Source organism: Nyctereutes procyonoides, unplaced genomic scaffold (genome assembly GCF_905146905.1).
Source record: "Nyctereutes procyonoides isolate TBG_1078 unplaced genomic scaffold, NYPRO_anot_genome, whole genome shotgun sequence".
Taxonomy (NCBI): Eukaryota; Metazoa; Chordata; class Mammalia; order Carnivora; family Canidae; genus Nyctereutes; species Nyctereutes procyonoides.
In genome coordinates this window covers 36,476,992-36,500,691 of record NW_026575047.1, presented here as the reverse complement: position 1 = coordinate 36,500,691, position 23,700 = coordinate 36,476,992, and the positions used below count along the sequence as shown (strand labels likewise).

Genomic DNA, 23,700 nt, shown 5'->3' with positions numbered 1-23,700 from the left:
ATTTTCCTTTATAATTCACGCTGCTGGCAGATTCTGGCCTGTTCCTGGCTGTCTAGTGTGAAGTTTATAGCTTCCTCCTACCACTTCTGACTCTATTCATTCCCTCAATTTCCAAACAAAACCGCAACATACCTCAGCTTCCAGTTCATCCTTCTATGACCACTGTCTTTTGTGGTTTGGGGATGCTAGCTTGTTGACAATGAAGGAGAAGGTGAACGCAGCTATATTTCAGATCCCTCGAGGAAAGCCTGCCAAACCTGCATGGAGAAGATAAATATTTCTACCTCTGTGGTTTACCATGGCTGGAGCTCTGAATTTACACAGAGAGTGGATGTTCAAAAGCTTTTCTTCTTTTTTTTTTAATTAGGAAAATAAAAATTATAGCTTATAAAGCTAAGCCAAGAGAACTGCAATTTTGACCTTTCTTAGCTTTCAGCTGTGGAATGTGTTGACGGTTGATATGGTTTATCGTTGTTTTAAGAGGCCTTCCCTAGAGACTTCCCCATTTCTTTGGGATTTTTGATGCTTCTGCAGCTATGTTGCCCTTTCTCCCATTTTTCATAGGTGAAAACCAAGGAAACAGGACAATCTTAGAGCACTTTGGATGTTTTCTTCTCTGCTATTTTAGCTTCTCCATTTGTGGGAGCTGTATTTGCTAAAATCAAATTATGTCTTCTTTCAGACACCTATTTTTCTCACATTGGTACTAACAGCTAATATTGAGGATTTTGTTTGTGCTGGAGGTCTATGTGGATTGACTCGCTTAATTCCAACAATTTAATTCCAACACCGCATGAGGAGGTGTTATTGTTACCCTCACTTTAGGGCTGAAGACACCAAGGCACAGAAAGATCAGGGAATTGTCCAGCATTTCAGTGCTGTTAAGCAGTAGACGGTGATTCTCTGGCATGTGATTCTAGGAAGAGCTCCAGTTTTACATTAGGTAACCTGAATTCAAGCTTCACCCATTCTTAGGTTGGTCTAATAAGGTAGGCAGAGAATTTAATGGCTGTCTTACCATACTGCGAGGTCTAGGAATCAGGGATAGTAGCTTCCTGGGAGAGATGGTGTGTGGACTAAGGTACTGAGATGTGCACGAGTGTCAGAAGAGCAGCCTGTGTAGTATTTGGGATTGCATGCCAGCCAGTTGGCCTACGGGGGCCGTGCCTGGCTGCTGAAGTCCTGAGTGTGGAGAGAGGCCTAGAAGCTGGTGGTGGCAGCAAAGATATAGCTGGTAACATAAGCAAGTCTTGGAGGTTCTTCAGGGTTCACTAAGGAATTTGGACTTTATTTTGAAGGCAGTGAGAGGATTTTAACTAGTCATGTCTTCCTGATTATGTTTTAGAAAGATCTTTCTGGCTGTCTGTAGCTTGTTTCTGATCACTCACCATGATTAAAAAAAAAAAAACAAAACACCCCAAAACAAAACAAACTGCATCAAATCTCAAATTGCACATCTCTGATTGTCTAGATGGGATGCATTTGCTGGGGTGGAATTACTGGGCCGGAAGACAGGCACATAGAAAGCATTGAGTGTCTATGGTCCACTTGCACATGGATGTTTTGCAGCATGGCACTATACCTGTATTTCCTCTTCCTTATGCTTTTCTTAATCACGTTTCTTTCCTCTAGCTTGCTTTATTAAGAAGACAGTATAGGGATCCCTGGGTGGCGCAGCGGTTTGGCGCCTGCCTTTGGCCCAGGCCGCGATCCTGGAGACCCAGGATCGAGTCCCACATCGGGCTCCCGGTGCGTGGAGCCTGCTTCTCCCTCTGCCTGTGTCTCTGCGCCTGCCTCTCTCTCTCTGTGACTATCATAAATAAATAAAAATTTAAAAAAAAAAAAAAAAAAGAAGACAGTATATATTACTTACAACATACAAGCTGTGTGTAAGTGACTGTTTACATTATGGGTAAGAGTCTGGGGAGTCAGAAGTTACATGTGGATTTTGGACCTTGGGCTGGTGGAAGGAGGAAGCGGTCTTACCTCTAAACCCCGAGTTGTTCAAGGGTCAACTGTACTTCGAACGTTTTCATGGTTTATATGTGACTCTGATCCCTGGGGATTGTGGTATGTGGCATCAGTGGTTCTCTCCCAAATTATTACCAAATCACCCCAGCACTGGATAGTGGATAATTTGTACTGTCCTCTCTGATTCCCAGTTGCCTTCGCTGGGTAAACAGAGGACTCCATCACCAGTCTCCTACTATAGGAATTACTGTCATGTTTTAGTACATTTTTCTCAGGCTGTGTAAATGCTGTGTAATTGTTATTCCTTTTAAGCGTACCCTTGACTATCCTCCCCTAACCTCCCATAAAACTTGAGAGTTGTCTTGTCTGTTTCCAATCTCTCTATGTCACACACACAAAAAATGGATCAGAACTGCATTCATTTGCTAAATTAATAAAGTGGGAGGGACAAACATTTTACAGTTTGGAGTCTTCCCATTCAGAGGTGTGTGCTGCTCTCTCTGGTGTGTGGGGTTAGAATCCCCTCAGTATTTTGTGGTTTTAATCAAGTGGCCTGCACTTTCTTACAGAGTTTTTATTCACAAGCTCACTTTTCATACACATGTTAAGCTTCAGTTGTTTTTCATCTACAGTCAGGAAAATAATGGTACTTGTCTGTAAGGTTGTTGTGAAGATATATTCAAGTAATGCATGTACTGTCCTTAGCACCAGTGCCTGGCAGCCGATGCCGGCAATAAGTGTTGGCTGAATTCTGGAAAACCAGGTAATTTTAGGATAGATATATAGATAGAGAGGGACTATTTTACTGCACTATGATTTTTTTTCTAAAAGTCTTCAAATAACTTTACTTTTTCCCATCAGTGTCAAGTCATAATCAAAGAATAATGTCATCTTTTCTTTCCTAAAATGTATACTGGCCTTTTACATTTTCCTATCCCATTTCTTATTCCTTACACTTTTTACATTTCTGAGGACAGTTTGTTTATATCTTCTATAGATTTTGAGATTTGAGTCTTTGTATTTCAATAGGATAGTTTAATTCCTTTAAAGTTATCATTGCTGAAATTCTGGCCTCTATTTTAAGTGTTTCTTGTTTCTGATTTTCTAGAAGGTGTATGTTTCCTTTTCTGAAAAATTCGATTTGCCAACATATAGTACATCGTTAACTTCAGACATATATTCTCTTGATTTGTTTTCTCCAATGACAGAGCAATCCTTTGTAATTTCATCCTTTCTATGTTTTTTTTTATCAGAAACACCCCATTTCTGTTGATGTTTTCATCTCTAAAATGAGTGGTGGACATAGCTTGCTTTATTACCAAGCTATTTCAAAGTTCCTGATTTAAAAAAAAAAATTATCCAGGTTAGAAAATTCAAAGCTTTTAAACTTCTATGGCTGCTCTGACAATTCACTGTAAACCAAGTGGTTTAATACATGTTTTCTAGCCCAGCAGATTCAGCCGGGTCCCCTGTGCTGGGTCCCACCAAGCCAAAATCAGGGTGTCTGTAGCCCAAGCACCTCTCTGGGGACCCTGGGAGGAGAATCTGCTTCCAGGCTAATTCAGATAGTTGGCAGAATTCAGTTGGGTGCAGTTGTAGAATTGAAACTTCCACTTCTGGGCAGCCCTGGTGGCGCAGTGGTTTAACGCTGCCTATAGCCCAGGGAGTGATCCTGGAGACCTGGGATCGAGTCCCGCGTCGGCTCCCTGCATGGAGCCTGCTTCTCCCTCTGCCTGTGTCTCTGCCTCTCTCTCTCTCTCTCTGAATAAATAAATAAAATCTTAAAAAAAAGAAAGTTCCACTTCCTTGCTAGCTGTTTGCCGAGAATTGTTCTCAACTTCCAGAGGTTGCCTTCATGCCTTGGCTCCTGGTCCTTTCCATCTCTGAGCCAGCAACAGCAGGTTGAGTGCCCTTCATGTTCTGAATCTCTCTTGCTCTTTTCTTGCATCTCTTTAACTTCAGCCAGAGATGTTTCACTGTTTTTAAGGACTCATTAAAAGTTTAGATTATCCTGCTAGGACAGTCTCCTTATCTTGAGGTCCATAATCTTAACCACATCTGCAAAATTCCTTTTGCCATGGAGTATAACCTAGTTATAAGTTCTAGGGACTAGGGTATAAGCATTTGGGGTGGCCACTATCCTGCCTGAAACTCTAGGTTTTTATGCTCATCATTTTTTTTTATCACTTTTTCCTGGAAGACAGTGTGCCTTTCCAAGCTGTATTTTAGACACTCTTTTTTTCTTTTTACATATTTTAGTTCTGAACACTTTTTCTGTTGGTCACATGTTAGAACCTCTACTTGCAGAATCCACATATCTTCAATATCGGATTTTTTAGGTTCTCTCTCATTTTGTCTCTAAAAACTGCCATTTAAAGAAATCCATTTTGAGGTCACCTGGGTGTCTCAGTCAGTTAAGTGTCTGACTCTTGATTTTTGGCTCAGGTCATGGTCTCAGGGTCATGGGATGTTGGGATCTGTGCTCAGTGCAAAGTCTGCTTAAGATTCCCTTCCTTTCCCTCTGCCTGTCCTCGCATTTGTGCTCATGCTCTGTCTCTCTCTTTCTCAAATAAATAAATCTTTTAAAAATTAAAAAAATTAAAAAATAAACAATCCATTTTGGAGAAGTGTGATTTATATACAGTAAGCTGTGTCTATTTAAAATGATGCATCTTATCAGGTGGAGACAGCCCTGTAGCTCCCACCTCGGGCATGACACGGAACCCTTCCGTTACCCCAGAAAGTCCCCTCTGCAGCTTGTCCATCCCCTCCACCCCTCCAATTGCTCCAAAAGCTTCTCCCTCTCAGCACTGCATGCACTTCCAAGTCCTGCCTCTGTGTCATCAATTTGATCATCAGCCCTGTTTCTTCTGCATTTTCCAGGTTTTGAATTCCTGATGAGATTTGTAACCATGTCCTTAGGTTTCACAGTTTATTTCTTCAGCCCCATAGTTTTCCATTTTATTCTGTCATTTTTATCATCTCATGTCTAAACTCTCATGGTAGTGAAGTGCTATTCTAAGTTCTGTTGTTTACAGACGTAGGGAACGTGCCCTGTTTCTCTGGTTGCGTTTGGCATAGACATGGCACTCCAGATGTTTTCATGTGGCTCTGCTCCATTTTTGTATCCTTAAATTTTTTTTTCTATGAAGGAAAAAAAACAAGATTCAGAACTGCATGAACACTGTAATATCTTTTGTTTAAATTAGCAATAATAAATGAAAATTTTTAAAAATCCACAGAAGAAAATCATGCTCATTTATGCATAAAGTGTGAGGTTACCCCCCTCCCCTGAAATCACTCATGGCTAATTTGGACAGCTCTTGCATCTGGTTTTTAAGAGGACCCTTAAAAGGACCTCTGAAAACCAACTTGAAACATACAAGATGCCTTAGGAAAGCACTGGATGCAACCATCATTTGCTCTGTTGGGAAATGAGGTGAGCCTTCTTGCCTACCCTGTAATCTATCACAAGAGACACAGGAGTCTAGTCTGAATGAAATAAATCTACTTCCCATTAAAGCAAAATCCCAAATTTTAAGTTTTTATTACTAAGGAGAGAAGGGGGAAAATAGTGTCCCTTAAAGTACAGTATGCACACGTTTAGAAAATTCATAACTTTTAAAGCTACAAACAAAAAATGGAAGCCCCCTTTTTATATACACTAGACCCTAACACATGTGATTGCTTCCAGAAAAGAGAAATTATACATAAATCAGCATATATAGACATATGTGTTATAAATATATAGTTACATAGCATATATACTATATATGTGTCTGTATACCTTTCTGTGTGTATTTAGACCAAAGATCATAGTATATAAACTACCCCAAACTTACTTCATTTAACTGTCTCCAAGAGGAGACTATTCCTGCTCAATTAATATAGACCCACCTCCTTAAAAAAAAAAGACTATTTATTTTAGAGAGAGAGAACATGAGTAGGGGTGGGGCAGAGGGAGAGAGAGAATCTCAGGCAGACTCCCTGTTGAGTAGGGAGCCTGACAGGGGCAGTTCACTCTCATGACCCTGAGATCATGACCTGAGCCAAAACCAAGAGTTTAATCAAGTGTTTCAATTCAATCAATTTATTCAAGTGTTTTCATTCCAGTTCTCCTGGGGAAACAGCAAGGAAAGAAAAGAATATTTTGCAAATATTATTACAGTACAACTCCATCCTGGGATTTGGGAGAGCCCTTCCTGGCCTAGGAAGGTTAGGAGAGGGAGTTCCCCACTAACAGTTTTCAACACAATAAACAAAATTTGAAGAGTTTCCTGATAGCTCTTTACTGGGCTCATACACAGCAATGGTGTTTCATTCTGCTGATTGGAATGCGCTCTTGTGGACAACTGTGAGGTCTTGTCTCGGGAGAGAAGTTTGGAGGACTCAAGAGACTCTTGTTACCTTTTGAACATTAAGCCTTGGACCTACATCTTAATCACTTTCTGACGTGACTTAGCACATTATCCTGCAGAGAAAGGTCTGTATTCACTTAAACTTAGGAAATGATGCACACCATATTCCCCTCTTAGCATTTATGGTATGTGTTCATATATCATAGTCTTTAGGAGAGTTTGTAGTAAATTAACCCGTTTAACATGACTACACCCACAATTCCCCAGACTTATTCTATTACTGAGCTCTTCCTTGTCTGTCACTTGAGAATGTCTCATGATGTAAGTTGCTTCAGGATATCTTAAATACTTATGTCCCTACTGAACTTATGCTTTAAATTCAGTGTAGGAATCAGTAAACATCTTCTGCAAAGCCCCAGATAGTAAATATTTTAGGCTTTACAGGCCAAATAGTCTCTGTTGCAGATACTTAGCTCTGCCATATAGCAAAGCAGTTGTAAACAATAGGCAACTAAGTGACCATGGCTATATTTTTATAAATCTGTAGTTATGGAAACTTCAATAGAATTTTATGCCATTCACAAAAATATTATCCTTTCCCCCCACCCTAGATAAATAGATATTTAAAGCCATCAAAATCATTCTTGGATAGTAGGCTGTAAAGAAACAGGTGGGCTAGAATTGACCTGTAGGCCATAGGTTGACAACCTCTGATTCAGTAGATAATAATTCAGGATCAGAAATAAATACTTTATTCAGCTAGATTGTGAAATACCTAAGGTATTTTCAAGAAGATGAAGTTCAGTGTATTTATGTAAATAGGAAAGAATATGAAAGCTTTGTCTACACTGCAGAAAACATTTGTTATCCTGTAGCTTAGCCCTAAAAATTGAGGGTTTAATAAAACCTTGCCAGTTAAAGGATAAGCCTGATAAAGATTAGATGAATAAATATTGGTGAAAAAGCTCCATAATATAAAAGAAATCAGATTAGAAATTATCCAGGAATGATTTACTTATTACCAAATTTGAAAAACCTAATATATTTTTTAAAAATTTATTTGTTTATTTGAGGGAGAGAGAGACAGACAGCCTGTGGGGAGGGGCAAAAGCAGAGGGAGAGAAGCAGACTAAGTGTGGAGCTGGATGTGGGACTGGATTTCATGACCCTGAGATCATGACCTGAGCCAAAACCAAGAGTCAGATGCTTAACCAATCGAGCCACCCGGGTGCCCCCTAATTTTGATGATATTATGCAAGGGTCATAGCACAGAACTTGAGTCATAAAGTGGATGAAAACATTCAGTATATCTTTAGGGAAAATTCTGTTGCTAATAAGATTTGAAAATTTGCTAGCAACATAATTGAGCATCAGTAAAGGTATGGCGTTTCCAATGTTCCGAACTCCCTCAGAATGAAGTTACTTTTTCTCTTCGGAGCATGCATGTCACCTTTGTGATGCATATGTAATGGTTGTTTGTCCTCCCCCGGCTCCGGGTTTTCTGTAGGTTCATTCCGGAACCCTGGTCAGCCTGCAGCACCACATGCGGGCTGGGCATCCAGGTCCGAGAGGTGAAGTGCCGCGTGCTCCTCACGTTCACACAGACAGAGACCGAGCTGCCTGAGGAAGAGTGTGAAGGCCCTGAGCTGCCCACCGAGCGGCCTTGCCTCCTGAAGCCGTGTGAGGAGAGCCCTGCCTCCCATGAGCTGGATGCCTCTCTCCAGGAGGACAGCAGGATGACTTACCACTGGGAGTATGCCGGGTTCACCCCTTGCACAGCAACATGCTTGGGAGGTACTTGATTCTCACTTGAGGGACAGTCTTGTCTTGTACAGCTAATGGTTTGACAAATCACGAGATCATCCAAGCCAAATATGCAAGTTAGATAAATCTAAAGGAGGTGAAGTCATTTGAATAACTGAAAAGCTTGCTTTATTTTCCATCATAATTATTCTAAGAAGATACAGGATAGTGAGATTATATCGTGGCCAAAAAAAAATGTTATGTTCCTTTGGCCTAAGCATCTGCATAAATGAAATGGGGAAAGGGGCCACTGATTAATATGGAATAAATAGAAAAATGCAGAACTGGTAAGTTGAGGCAATCTTGCTCATAAATCAGTGTTACAAAGGAAAGTGGCCTGGAATTGCTACACTCTTGGGAGTCAGCCTCAGAATGTAGCTAGGTTCATATCCACATATTGGGCTGGAAACCAGTGCGGAAGACACTGATGACTACAGGTTATGTATGTACATGTGGAATCACATGTGTAGCAGGCAGACCTGTTAGGATTAGGGAGTGCTAATATGGTCAGGTGGCCTCAGTAGGGTGGAAGTTGGCCCCAAGGTTATTAAGCATTCCAGGATCCAAAGGGAGTGGATAGGCAAAACTTGGTGGCTAAATGTGTGCTAACTTTAGTCCCAGCTGGTGGCAGGAAGAAGCTACTACCTTAGAAGGCAGTAGGATCAAGTGCCTCCTGGTGGTCTTGAACCCACTACTTGGAACTCCCTATCAGGTCTTAGAGCTCATGGTCCTATCACTATGCCTGAGCCCCTCACCCTTTGTCCCCCAGGCTCTTAGGTGAATTCCCAGTCCTTTCCATCTGGTCTCCATGACCTGATGGTATTTGTCTTTCTCTTGTCCTAATTCAACATCTAACTAAACCTACCTATCCTGACTCAGACACCTGTTCTCTGACATTGCCAGCCTGCAGTAGATGCAGATGGAGTGGCATATGTTTTACCCTTAGACTTCAGCTAAGCTACTACCACCTTTCATATGGACTTATGCACAAAGAATTTAAGAAAAGAACCCTTAACTGCTGCCACATTCTCTCTGCTCTCTTACTGGCTTCTCCCTGGTTTTTAAAAGGCCACCTAACCAGCTAGGAATTTAGACTTTCTTATTCACCTGGACCCTAATCTGCTCTGTCACTTGCTGCCAGGGCACATAACCTTAGCCACACCTGTGTTGCTGCCCAGAGCCTAACTCTTGCTCCCTATGAGTTCAGGACCCTGGACACAGCCCTTGTTTCTAGTTTAGAAACCTTCATATTTCTGACATGCCCTTGGTGATAGTAGGAACCGGTACTTCCTTGATGAGTCTGGAGAATCTCTCTAGAGCTAGCTGCTGTGAGGCAAAAATGGTCCCCTATTCAACTGCAATTATAGATGTCTGGAACTTTTACTACATTACTGCAAAATGTCAACTGTCTATACCACTTCTGAACTATCACATTCCTGTGGTTTCACCAGAAGCCTGGAACTTTGTCTTTTATTATGGAAAGCAGAAACAAATCCTACTATTGCTTGCACACCCTCAAATCTGTTCATCTCAAGCTTTTTTTAAAAAAAGACTTTTTATTTATTTTAGAGAGAGAGAAAGGGGAACCAGGGGGAGGGGCAGAGGAAGAGAATCTCAAGCAGACTCTGCACTGAGTGAAGAGCCCGATGCGGGGCTTGATCTCATAACCCTGAGATCACATGCAAGCTGAAATGAAGAGTCAGACACTTAACCAACTGAGCCATTGAGGTGCCCCTCAAGCTTTTGAATGTTGCCCTTGGTAGAATTACTATTTTGTCTAGTACTCTGTCATCCTTGATTTAATTCTTTCCCTGACTGGAAAATTCCCCCTTGATTTGGGAAAGGATGATATGTTGGGTTGTTGGAACTAGCAGAGTACTTGGAATTACCCAAGGAAATGCAACTGGGTTAATTCTGATCCAGTTGGTGGAGTCTGTTAGACCTCTTTCTTATTTGAAGCTTTGATGCCAAAATGTTAAATCTGTTATGGTGTTATGAACCTATGGCCCTAGGGTCCACCTCCAGAATGACCGAACATGGGAATCAGGCTTTTTTCCCCCTTTTTTCTTGGTAATAGCTTTATTGAGATATAATTCACATACCATACACCTTATGCATTTGAAATATATACTTTGGTGGGTTTTAGTATATTCGCAAGGTTGTGCAACCATCGTTACAATCAATGTTAGAATGTTTTATCCCCCAAAGAATCCTGTAACTGTAAGTAGCCATTCCCCATTTTTCCTCAAACCCCCATTTTTCCTGCCAGTGGCAACCCTTGGCAGCCACTAATCTATTTTCTGTCTATTCTGGACATTTCATATAAATGGAATCATATAATAGGTGGTCTTCTGTGACTGTCTCCTTTCACTTAGTGGAATATTTCCAGTTGAAATTGTAGCATGTTATAGCACGAATCAGTACTCTGTTCCTTTTTTATGACTAATACTATTATATTGTATGGATATACCACATTTTACTTATCCATTCATCAGTTAGAAATTTGGGATTATTTGCATGTCTTGGGTGTTGTGAGTAATACTGCTATGATCATTTAGGTACATATTTTTTTATGTATGTATGTTTTCTTTTCTCTTGGGTATATACCTCGAAGTATTAGAATGAGCTTTGTTTTTTTAATATATTTTTTATATTTATTTATATATTTATTATTTATTCATGAGTGACAGAAAGAGAGAGAGAGGCAGAGACACAGGCAGAGGGAGAAGCAGGCTCCACGCAGGAAGCCTGATGCGGGACTCGATTTCAGGACTCCAGGATCATGCCCTGAGCCAAAGGCAGATGCTCAACCACTGAGCCACCCAGGAATCCCATAGAATGAGCTTTGAATCCATATAAAACATACAAGTTTTGTGAAACTTGGCTACTTGAATTTATCCTTAGTGACACTGGGGACCTTTGGGCCCACTGTGAGAAGAGAAACTGCCTTGAACATGGTAGAAGTGCATGCAGTTCAGTGTTCAGATGGTTGGTGTGAGGGTTTCAATTTATTTTCTGACATCCTCTTGTGCATCTAGAATACATTTTACAAATTTTAACAGAGATCAACTTGAAAATCTTTCAATACCCAGTTAAATAGCAGTTGAGCCTCGTGAGGGTGTATTATATTACTTAATCCTAGAATATCATTTAAATGAACTTTGGATATCCACTAACCCAAATTTTACAGTTAGGGAAACTGAGACTCAGAGCCCATCTCGTGGTCCAAAACAGAAAACAACTCTCATTCTTCAGAAAGGGTTGAACCGTAAGTGCATACAATAAGCTTTTTAACTTGGCAGAAAGTAATATTTTTAACTTTGTGGGTTCAAGCTTAAAATTTCCTTTTACATAGATTACTAAATTCTATTACACTGAAGGCCTAACATTTGAAACCAAACTCCTCTATAAAGGCAGGAAGTTGCATGCCTGCTCTGTGCTAGGCTCTATGTCTCTGGGTTCTGGGCCCAGTATTGCGATATAAAATGAATAGGACACAGTCCTTGACTTGGTGCACCATGGTTTTTGGTTATTTTGCCTGTCCTGTCTTGACTGTGCTACTTACATGCAGTGATACTTGCTCTCTGTGGCCCATTTTAATGTTGTCTCGGAGGCTCAACCTCTATGAGTCCACTTATGTGTGGCTATGAATGTCAGTTTTAACCCTCACCCTGATCTGCCCTAACTGAATACCACAGAAAAATAGAATTTCCCCAGGCACCTAGCTATTTCCCCAACATTCCTGTTTATAATAGAAAAATAATACATACAAATCACAGATTTCTGGAAAGATAAACTTTTGGTCACATCCTGATAATCTGTGTACTTGTATCTTCTAACTTGTCTTCATATCACACAGGAAATCAAAATCCATCTACTCGTCATAATTGCTGATACCTGAGAAGCTTTCATAAGTCTGCTTTCATACTGGAGTGGCAACAAGCAATTCTTTTTTAATTCTTGAAAGCATGAAGAATTTAGGCATACTGAATTTCCAGCTTCCAGAGGGCATGTGTGTATGTGTGCAGCCTTGCATGTGTGCACATGTGTGTGCGTGCCTATACACATACACATCCTGGAAGATATGCTTACCTCTACAATACTCCCTGTTAAGGTTCTATAATTTACTGCATCATAAACATTCCTCACCAGAATGTTTCTTTGTATTTTATGTCATTTGTTGCACTTGGGACCTTTCATTTTTACCTTCGTATTTTCTATGGCACAAGCTAGTAGCAGATGCATGGACTTTGAAGCCTGACCCCACTTTGAATCTAGCTCTGCCACTTTCTTTTTTTTAAATAATAAATTTATTTTTTACTGGTGTTCAATTTGCCAACATACAGAATAACATCCAGTGCTCATCCCATCAAGTGCCCCCTCAGTGCCCGTTGCCCATTCACCCCCCCCTGCCCTCCTCCCCTTCCACCACTTTCTTTGGGTCAGTTACATAAGTTTGTAGAAGCTCATTTTTGTAAAATGAGAAGAGCCATTCCTACTTCATTAGAGTCAATGAAAGGATTATATGCAATTATTTGACAAGATGATGTTGGAGAAGTGCTTAATTACAGTGCCTGACATATGGTATAGAAGAAGTGCTGGTGGAATGATTATTTTATCATATAATAATAATATGATGTTCTTCTTATAATGCTGCCATGTTTTTCTCTTTTAAAAAAATCTGTTTAAATTGCTGAGCCCCTTAAAGCATTCTACTAGTTTTCAAGTCTATTCTTATGAATTCTCTAAGTAAAATAATCGTCTGTAATTAATGATGAATTTACTTTTCCCTTTCAAATAGTCATTTATGTAAGTTTTATGTCTTATTGTATCATCTAGAATTTTAAGCATAATAATAAATAATGTAGGCAATGCCAACCTTGCCTTTGTCCTGACAGTAGCAGGAATCTTTCTGTTGTTTCATTCAAAAGCAACATTCTACAAATACTTATTGCATGTTTCTTTGTGGTAGGCACTGGGCTTGGTGGGAGTCACCCAATTGTTCTTTTGCAACTCATACCTGGTGAGGAAAATACACTGATCACATAATCACGCACATATGTGTGAATCAGGCTGGTTATAGCAAAGGAAATACATGGCACTATAAAGCAGATAATGCGAGGAACTTGACCTAATTAGGGAAGTAAGGGAAAGGCTTTCCAAAAAATAATAGCATTTGAACTTAAATCTGAAAGATGAGGAACTAATCAAACAAGGGAAGGATTGAAGGAAGCGGCACAGAGAGAATTCCCAGGAGAAAAATAAGCAGGTGCAAAGTCCCTTGGTTTCAGGTTCCTGGTCCTTCCTAGGAATGAAGAGGCAGGTGCAGCTAGAGTACTCAGGAAGATGGTGAGGTGATGCTAGACAGGAAGGCAAGGGCCAATTAATGCCTTACAAGCAAAGTCGACTTGGTTCTTTATCCCAGGATCAATGGGAATCCATACAAGGAATCAAAGTGGAGTTACATTTTCAAAGTCGCATGATCAAACTTTAATTTATTTCAGAAAGATGAGCCCAGATGTATTTTAAAAAAGGGTTTGGAAGGGATAAGAACAGATGTAAATGAGGCTGTCTTAAGAAGCTATTGCCTCATCCAGGAAAAGGCTTGGCCTTAAGTAGTAAAGATGCTAGAGATGGAATAGAGCAGATGACTCTGAAAAATGTGTAGCAGGTGAGAATCTGTGGGTGGAGGGAGTGAGTGGAAATGAAGTGGCTAGTTTGAGTCCTGGATTCTTTTCTGAGATGATGAGTGCTCACCAGAGGTCCAGTTGGGCACAAGGAAATCATGAGTTCAGTTGTGAACATAATGAATTTGACATGCCTCTGGGCTTCAAACCGAGATGCTAAGTAGGTCATTGAACGTGTGAATCTGAGGCAAAGTGCAAAGATCTAGACTGAAATTACACAATTGTGAGTCATCTGTGTATGGACAGAATTGAAGCCCTGGTATGAATGAGAATCTCCAGGAAGAGAATGAGTGGCCACTGGTGACTTGAAAAGTCAATCCAGTGAAGTATTGGACATGTAAAGGAGATTTGAAAGGTTGGAGGAAAGAATGACACGTGATAAAATGGAGAAGAATAGAATATACATTTCTGTGGCAAAATTGATCTGTAATAAAGAAGATAGAGAGAGGGAAGAGACTAGAAGGCATTATGGGTTGTGTGTGTGTTGTGTCATTCAGTGCCTGAGTAGCTTGGATACATTTATAAGGCAGAGAGAATGCTCCAGGATGAAAGCGAAGGCCAAAGTCACCAGTAGACTTCCTGGGAAGGTGGAAGGGAATTCTACAGTTCTACAGCGGTAGAGATCAGTCTTCAGCAGTGGAAGGGGCAGTTCCTAATTGAAATAGGATAGGAAATAGCCAGGATGCACGTGAGAGGCCATGGGTCCATATGCCTGACCTCAGAAGGTTCCTGGTGTGTGTGTGTGTGTATGTGTGTGTGTGTGTGTGTGTGTGTGCGCGCGCGCGCATGAATATTTGTATCTGAGGGATTTGGTGGGTGAATGGATAGATGTCTGAGGTCACGGTGTAATACTCTTCTTATACAGCTGATTGCAATGTGCTGGCATTAGATTTTGTGCCCTAGATGAATAACATTGATGCATGTATGTATCTTGCATTCAGCATGATGGAGTCCAAGCATGCCTTCCCACAAAGGGGAAAATAAGAGTGAAAACTGAATTGGCCCACTGCGGGCTAGTTTTAGCCTACTCCCCATGGAGATGTGTTCCTGACACGGAAGGTTAGCAATCACTGTTTTGTTCTCTTCAGATCTCTTCAAGTCATGACAGGCCTCGAGCTGTAGTTTCTTCCAGCCACTCTTGATATAATTGGTCACTTCCTCTCGGGCTCCAGCGATGTTTATGATGCCCTTCATGCGGCCAAATGGTTTCAACAATCCTTAATCTTTACCAGCTGTGTCCTCAACTGGTTGCTAAAAAGAACTCACCTATTTGCAGTGCTATAAAGCTTGCATTTGAACGCCAAGAGTGATACTGTTCTTTGGCATTTCTCCCAACCCGTAGCATATCATGCTTCCCTTCTTTTACTTTACCTGGGAGTTTAGAGCAGTATCCTCTCATTCACAGTGGCTCATCAGCTCAGAGAAAGAAAAATGTATTAACTGTTCTTTTCAGTATGGCCTTGGGCTTGATTCTGTGATATAGCATTGTACAAGGCAATACTAAATAAAGTAGATATATATTTTTTTCTTTTATAGATTTCATCATCAGGGTTAGAGTAGTCTTGTAACATGAATGGGGATTTTCTGTACCTTTCAACAATCTTAAATAGTTTATATCATGGGGCACCTGAGTGGCTCAGTTGGTTAGGTGTCTCCTTCAGCTCATATCATGATCCCACTTGAGTCCTGGGATGGAGTCCTGCATCAGGCTCACTGCTCAGCAGGGAGTCTGCTTCTTCCTCTCTCTTTGCCCCTCCTCTGCCACCCATGCACGCTCATTCTCTCTCTCTCTCTCTCTCAAATAAATAAATAAAATCTTTTAAAAATAGTTTATATCACAGATACTATCTGTTTAAGAAGTTTGAAAGCACTGGTTCCTACCCGTTCTTGTTTTTCCCTCTTGGGGGCAGGATTGAAGGGAGAGCATCTCCGCTAGATCTTAGCATCATTTTCAAGCCCCCTCAACCCCTGCTTATTGTTACAGTCAAGATCTTGATTTTTAAGAAAATTCCCTCATTTAGGTTTTCTTGGGAAAAAAAGTCATCCACTTCATGACAATATTGAAATTACTATTATGAGTTGTTCATCTAGTCTCCAGTTGCTTTAAGCCTCTCTCTTCCTTTTTCTGGCCACGAATAATGTAGGATCCATTCACTCTTTCTGACTGAGCAGTTACATAGGGAATGACTTTTGGAAAATTCTAATAGTTGGATTTGAGGGTTTAATTGTTTATTATTTGTTTATAGTTGGACTCTGTTGTGGTCAGAGAATGTGAGCTTCATGATTTCTTGCTTTTGGAACTTACTGCAGTTTACTTTATAGATTAATAGAGGATCAGTTTTTATTAGTGTTCCACTGGTGCTTCAAAAGAGCATATTACGTCTCTTTCTAGGGCCCAAGGCTCTTTGGTTATTAAATCAATATACTTTTCTTATTCAATTTGTTTTTTTCATATTTATTTTACAACTTGATGTTTTAAATAGTGGATAGAGCACCTTAAAGACTCTGACTACATATTCTTCATTACTCCAGATATTTCTTATTGAGTATGTGTGTTTGTGTGTTATGTTATTTGGCATGTTGAATTACTCAGCACTTGTGTGCAAGAAACCCAACTCATGCTAACCTTAAACCAACAAAAAGAAATGTGTTAATTGGCTCTGTTTCCCTTTTCTGAGTCCTTTCCACCCACCTCCCCTCCCCAAATTGTAAATCCATTTCTTGATGAAGGTTTTGAATGTTATTTCTGCCCTTAAAAATATCCTCTTATTATGACATTGTAGAAGTCAAATGTGAATTGAAGGATGTTGTCTCATGCTGCCAAAGGAATTTATTAAGAAAAATCAGACCGAAATTTGAACATTTATTTTCTAAATGCATCACAATTATCCCCCAAGTTTTGCTAAGCATAAGATGAGGTAAACTTGTATTTATGTTTTTTACTTTAACTTTTGAAGATAAAAAGTTGTAGCAAGACTCTTGAAATCAAGAGTGTTAAGGTCATTTTATAGGTTGGGTATGTGAGATAGAAGATATTATTGTGGTCGTCTTTGGAAAATACATTTTACCTCAATAAGTATTCTAAACCATCTATTAATTTTTTACATTCTTTTGAGTATACTTGCTTTAAGACAGAGAAATTTCTCACAAGTGTTCTAGCACTTCATTCGAATGATTAAATGAGATGACTTTAGAGCCTTAAGGCCCACACACTGTGTCTCCAGAAAATGTTCCAAAATAGTTTCTGTGTATGTTTTCTACAGAATTTTGATTACAAATTAAAATATATGTGGAAGAGAACTGGACTTTGATGAAAAAGAAATGCAGTCTGCTAGAAAATGAGCATTTGTACCCCCATAAAGTCACTAAAGAAGTTTGACGTTCGTAAATGGGAACTGATTATTCAGTTGTAGCTGTGTCCTCTTGGTATCTCAAGTTAGCCAGTATATATTTTAAAAAAAAGTTCATGGGTGATCTATGGAGATTGAAGACCGCATCCTGCCATGGCGGGAACATAAGATTACAACTAAAGAAAGTAGGAGAAAATTTAGTGGAAAGAACTGAACATCACCAATGTGTATTTTATATATACTTTTAGCCTATTCTGCATTCTGTAAAATATCATAAAACGGATGAATTGAAACATGGCATTTGGAAAGAGAACCACAGTCTTCTAACATAATGGAACACACATTCTTGCATGAAACTGAATACATTTGCATATTTCAAATAGCATAGTCAAGTTGCTATTACAATTTTTATGTGATTTTTTTCTCATCAAAAGTTTGATTTATATTTTGTTCAGTTCTGATTTTCCAATAATTCTTTTTGTCTCAGTAGACACAGAATACTGGTTGAGACATGGGCTTCAGGTCCAGACAGACCTGTCTGGCCCAAAGGAAAGATCAGCCTGGAGAAGTTCCTCTTTTCCCAAGAGGCAGTCACTGCTTTGGGTGGTTAGTTGACTGTATTTTGGAATCCCTGCAGGAGAAAAAAAGACCATTAGCTTAGGAAATAGGAAATCTAATTTTTAGTTTTGAATCTACCACTTTTTTGTTGTCTCAATTTTTCTGTAAACCTCAGGTTCCTTATTATTAAGTTAATAAAATGGAGATGATGGTACCATTCTTTGGACCTCACAAGATTATAGAGGGCACTTTGTACATGTCAGAGCACCTTGCCAATGGGAGGTATTGCTGTTGTTTTTGCTAGCAATGGAAATACTACTATTTTATAGTAATAGTGAACAGGATTTCACACCATAATGAATATTTTAATAAGATATGTACACCAAAGTTAGTACCTATGTGGTGACATAAAAAAAATGTTATTCTTTAGCATCTAATAGGAAAAGCCTTCTCAGGAATCTATGGTGTATGTTTGGGAGGAACACTCTAATGGTTCAGTTGAGGGGACTTTGAGTACATTTGGAATGCAGGTACATCTGATAGTAGATGAGGAGTCGGGGTCTCATGTATCAAAGTAAGTATATTTGGGCAGGGAGGGTAGTGGGGCTGAGTTTAAAAGGTGACAGAATATTAAACATTGTAAGGGGATCCCTGGGTGGCTCAGCAGTTTAGCACCTTCCTTCGGCCCAGGGTGTGATCCTGGAGTCCCGGGATCGAATCCCACAAGGCTCCTTGCATGGAGCCTGCTTCTCTCTCTTCCTGTGTGTGCGTGTCTCTCATGAATAAATAAAATCTTAAAAAAGAAAAAAGATTGTAAGACTTTGGAAAACACAAAGTTGTTTGCTCCCATGTGTACCCTGAAATGCAGCCTATAGCCAAGCAGTATAGTCAAAGGGCAGTGGCTTGGAAAGTCCCAAGACCCTATTTTTCCCCCACAATAAGTTATTCTAAGTCATTTGCATTTTTTTCTCTCTCCAACCTCCAGGTCATCAAGAAGCCATCGCAGTGTGCTTGCACACCCAGACCCAGCAGACAGTCAGTGACACCTTGTGTGATCTAGTTCACCGTCCTCCAGCAATGAGCCAGGCTTGCAACACAGAGCCCTGCCCACCCAGGTAAGTGCTGTCCTGTGCTCCTGGGACACTGTATCTGACCGTAACACCCCCTTCTGCAGAGACACCCACATATACATAGAGGCTTGCGCATCCACCCAAGGTAAATCACCCAGTTTACGTAAGAGTTCTCTCTTCTCCATTCACATTGGGCTCCAGCCAGATTCCTGCTTGGGTGCATGGATACCGCCGTATTGAGCAGGAACCCCTTTAGCCTGGTTCTTGTGAATGAACGTCAGCTGGTCCACTGCTGGCAAAGCCATGACGTCCACAGTTCTATTCTTTCTCCTGTATGTCTCCTCAGGGGCACTTCTTGCCCCAGGTCACATCAAAGAGCACAGGATCTGAGGTAGAGTTAGCACCCTTGCACAGTAAGTGCTCAGTCCATATTTATTGAACGATTGAATGATCTCCTATTTGTTACCTACACACTGTGTATCATCACCCTTTCCACTGACTTACCTTAGATCTCAGACTGAGGCATGCAGTGTTATAGGCCCCCATGAATAGATGAGGTTTACTTAGTTTTGCTCTCCTTGATCTGAAAGGTTGACCTGAAAAGTTAATCTGCTTCCTTGCTTAAGTCCTTATAAGATCTTGGAGAATTTTATCAGAAGGGAGGGTAGATTTTTCTCCATGTTCCTCTATCTCTGGGTGTTGCTGGCTACAGAGGATTAAGGTTCAGCATCATTGGTTTCTAACATTAAGAGCTTCCAGAATCCTACCTCCCAATTTTTTTTCCTTCTTCACTCCTTCATGTTTGTTGACCTCATCACCCTTCCAGCACAAATCGATTGCCAAAAACACAGCACAGATTCTCAAGCATCTCCCCTCCCTCTTTGCCAGATTCTCTTAACTGCCTCTTGGTAATCATATTGTCCATCTAATGAGGTACCTGTATTCTCTAAAGTCAGGTTTGCTACACCTGAGCCTCTAAGTAACTAAGGAAGATTACTGTGTCCCTCTGGTCATATTGGAGGAAGGACAGGTATATTTTATGTTTATTCAGAAAATGTTTGATTCTGGAAATCTCTTGACCCCTTCTGATTTTGATTCCATAAAATATGTGGGATGTGTTGTAAAAACTCCTGCCTTGGTGGTCTGAGGGAGATGGGGGTGGGGATGGAATAAGCAAGTCCATCTTAGGAATCCAGCCCTCTCCATCCTGCAGATGGGCCCTTTCTTTCTGAGTCTGCTTCTCCAATGGGCACAGTCTCCAGAGGAGACTGGCTCCAGTGTGTGCTTCATCCCGGGTGAGAGCACCCCCTGTAATGAGACAGGCACAGTGTTCCATATCCATGACCATATTTCTGACTTCTGTTGTAGGCTAAGGAAATACCAGGGACTTGCGTTACAGCCATCTTGCTGTGCTCCGCTGAGATGCAGTTAGGACCTCGGCCCAGAAATGGCACAGGGAAATATGCTTCCCTCCCTGCCCCATCCGCCCCTCTTCCCTTGCTTGATGCATTCCAGAATGATTTCAAGATTACAGAAAGACATACAAGAGGGGTTTTAGGAAGTTTGATCCAACTCCGACTTTGGATGCCCACTTTGTCAGGTGTGTCCAGAGCTTTCTAAGAGTATCAATCATGTGGGTATAATGCTGAGTGTATATCTACTTGATGTGTCCCTTTTATCTTTGGAGAAGTGACACTTATGTTAAGTGCTGCCTTCTCTACACCAGCCGGCACTCTCTTTCTGGAAAGATGACTATAAAAGAAATGATTTGGAATTTATACGGACTCTAAATGGTGACTACAGTTGGGCTAAGCATGCAGTTCCATAGCCATAAACAAACAAGAGTGAAAAGAAGAAACTATTACTACTAAATTTGGAGTGTGCTTTATTTCTAGTTTCAAATCATATTCTGTATCAACAGAAAGCTAGTCTTCACCCAGTTGTGACTGTTCTTTCTAGCCCAAATCATTGATGAATTGATGAATAAGGATGTGAGGACAAGTAGACATTGGACAATTAACCAGGAAAATGGACACAGGTGCCAACAAAAAGTGTGCTTCAAGTGAGGGGGATTGGCACAGCAGGGGACAGAGGGGGCTGAGGACATTGGTGAAACTGGGTTTTACTTTTGTAAAAACAATCCTGTTCTGATCTTGCTCTGAAAGTGAAGGCAGCCATAGTGGATCATCATATAATTTCTTCAGAAAAGAAAAGAGAGAGAAAATACAAAACAATCTATTCTTTCCTCATTCAAAGAATTAGAGTACCCAGTTGCAATTACCACCTATGTTATGTTCAGTGTAAGATAAATAACTTGGTTTCATAATCTTTAGTTCAATTTTTTAAGATGAATTCCAAATCAAACATTTCCCCACTATTTATTCTATTTATCATAGAATTTGAGTCCCTTCTTCGAGTGGCTTTGTGTTAAGTGGCTTTTTCTGGTTTCATTGCTCCTCTGATGACATGGACACAATTCATGATGCTTTATCTCTCAACCTTCTATCAGTCTGCGCCAACCATTCCTAACTGCTGCTGCCGTAACTCAGAGGTATTTTGCATGAACTGTTTCAGCAGTTTCAAAATAAACTCTGGCCTCTTGTGTTTCCTGCTGTGATACATAGGGACATGTATGGCCTCCAAGTATCTTTCTAAATTGCGGTGACCATGTGAAGCTCCTACATAAACCCTTCAGTAACTTTCCTTACCTGTAGATCACAATTCATGTTCTTTACTTTGGCTTGTGTATGAGTTTCCTAGGGCTGCTGTAACAAAGCACCATAGATTAGGTGGCATAAACATCAGAAGTTTATTGTTGCAGTTCTGGAGGCTGGAGAGTCTGAGATCAAGGTGCTGGCAGGATTGGCTGTTTCTGAGGCTGGAAGGGAGATCCTGGTTTAGGTCTCTCCCCCAGCTGCTGGTATTCCAAGCATACCTTGGCTTGTGGATGCTGTTCTCCCCATGATTCTGTATTGTCTTCCTTCTGTTTGTCTCTGCCCCAGTGTCCCCTTCTTATAAGGGCACCACTTATATTGTATTGGAGTCCATTCTAATGACCACATCTAAATTGATCACCTGCAAATACCTTATTTCCAAATAAAATCATATTTACAGGTAATAGGAGTCAGGGCTTCCCTAACTTTTTGTGGGGAAACAATTCAGTCTGTAAGAGCTGTAAAGTCCTTTGTGACCCTGGTTTTAGGTTCTTGAAATACATCTCCTGTCACTACCACCCTCAGCTCATGTGAAAGACAGGCACAAGCATGCACATGCCCTGAGGAATGTGCTCAGTAGCCACAGAAAATTTTCCCTGTGCCCCACACTCATGTTCCTTAATGCTTTCGGGACTCTGCACATACCATGCCTACTGTCTAGAGCCCTCTTCTACCATAAAACAAGTTCTGTCTCTCCCAGGAAAGTGATCACTTCTCACTGGTAAAATGAAATCAAACAGAATGTGAAATAGGACCCTCCCCTGAAACCCTTGATAGAAGGAAACTCTTAGTAGTCAGGAGAGGGCTGAGAGCAGGTCAGGGGCATGAGGTGGTGCCCCAGATGTACCCACTCAGGGGATTTCAGACAGGTGCCTCAGCCCAGATAGAGCCTGTTTCTTCATCTGAGTAATGACGAACATGTTGGACTTTGTGGGCAGCAAGATCCTTTCACCTCCAGCCTTTTGCTGTGGAGGGTGCTTTCAAGTTGCATTTCTAACTCACATCCTCAGAACCACTTGTAGTCTTTTTGCCGGGATCCCTACATCTACTCATGAGTAGTTGCTAATGCCCAGGCTTCATTTTAGTTCTAAGAACAACAAACAGCCTTCCCTTGACCTGCCCAGGAGGTCATGGCAGGGTTGAATTCGGTATGCAGTCAGACAAGACCAGACCAGAGCAAGATTTAGTTGCAAGGCTGGACCCTGTTTCTTAAGGCTCCTGAAGGAGGCCTGCCTATCCGCCCCTTGTGCAGCAGCATCCCCATCCCCTCTTCGCTTTGCTCAGCAAGAATGATGGCACATTATCTTCTCCAGCAACGTCTTGCCCACAGAGCTTCCAAGCTAGGAATAATAGAGCATGCAATATGACTTGGCCACTTTGCAAAATTAAGAGTCTGTTTTTCTGTGAAGGGAAATATTCTTCCTCGTTTCAAAATTGCAAATTTAATAAACTTCGAAGGTTGAGAGTTATATTGGAAAAAACCCAGCAGAGACAAAGGGTTGGTGCCAAAGTAAAGGTAAGTTTACAAAAATGTTTTAGGTTCTAGAAACCAGTGGTGTAGGAATAACAGGAACAGGGTGTTGCATCATATTTTCCACACAAATATTTACTGACTCCAAGGGCAATAGCATTAAAATATCACCCCAGGGTGAAACTTACCACTGAGATTGGGTTGGACAGTCAGTGGGTCTTTATTACTCCAAAGGCAGATGCATTTGATGTATTAGCCTGGACTCTCCAAGGTGGGGTGTTGTATGTTTATTTGCTCTTATGGGGTTACTCCCCCTGTCTATGCTATAACTGCTGAGTGTCTGCTATTTATGGAGTTTGCTTTTTCCAGGAGAGAGCCAGCAGCTTGTAGAAACATGCGGGTTACATAATGGTCCCACTCGTCTGAGAAGAGCTTTCTTCTCTGACAGCAGTCAGCACTGCTAGGGAGGGAAGTCAGGAAGCAAGAGGCAAGAGTCATGTGTTTCTTTACCTACTTGTTACCCAACTCTTCAATTTTTAAAAAATTCTGAATTTATCCCATTATCTGGTAAGAAGAAACAGTTTGGATTTTTTCTTGAATAACAGTGGTTTCATTTCTAGTCCCTTGTGCCTCTGATGATTCTTTCTAGCTATATACTTTCTTGAAAGATGATTATCCAGAAGTCACTCCAAATAAGTTATATATTTAAGCTGAATTA

The 23,700-nt window shown here is 40.7% G+C and overlaps 1 protein-coding gene across 2 annotated transcripts in view; it reads left to right on the top strand.

The window, feature by feature from the left end:
- The window catches only part of ADAMTSL3 (ADAMTS like 3), a 339,164-nt gene that overhangs the window by 214,751 nt on the left and 100,713 nt on the right, over positions 1 to 23,700 (top strand). For both annotated transcript variants that reach the window (XM_055326615.1, XM_055326614.1), the window contains exons 16-17: positions 7,837 to 8,123; positions 18,713 to 18,842. In XM_055326615.1, the coding sequence (XP_055182590.1) occupies positions 7,837 to 8,123; positions 18,713 to 18,842 (417 nt within the window). The remainder of the gene's footprint in view (positions 1 to 7,836; positions 8,124 to 18,712; positions 18,843 to 23,700) is intronic.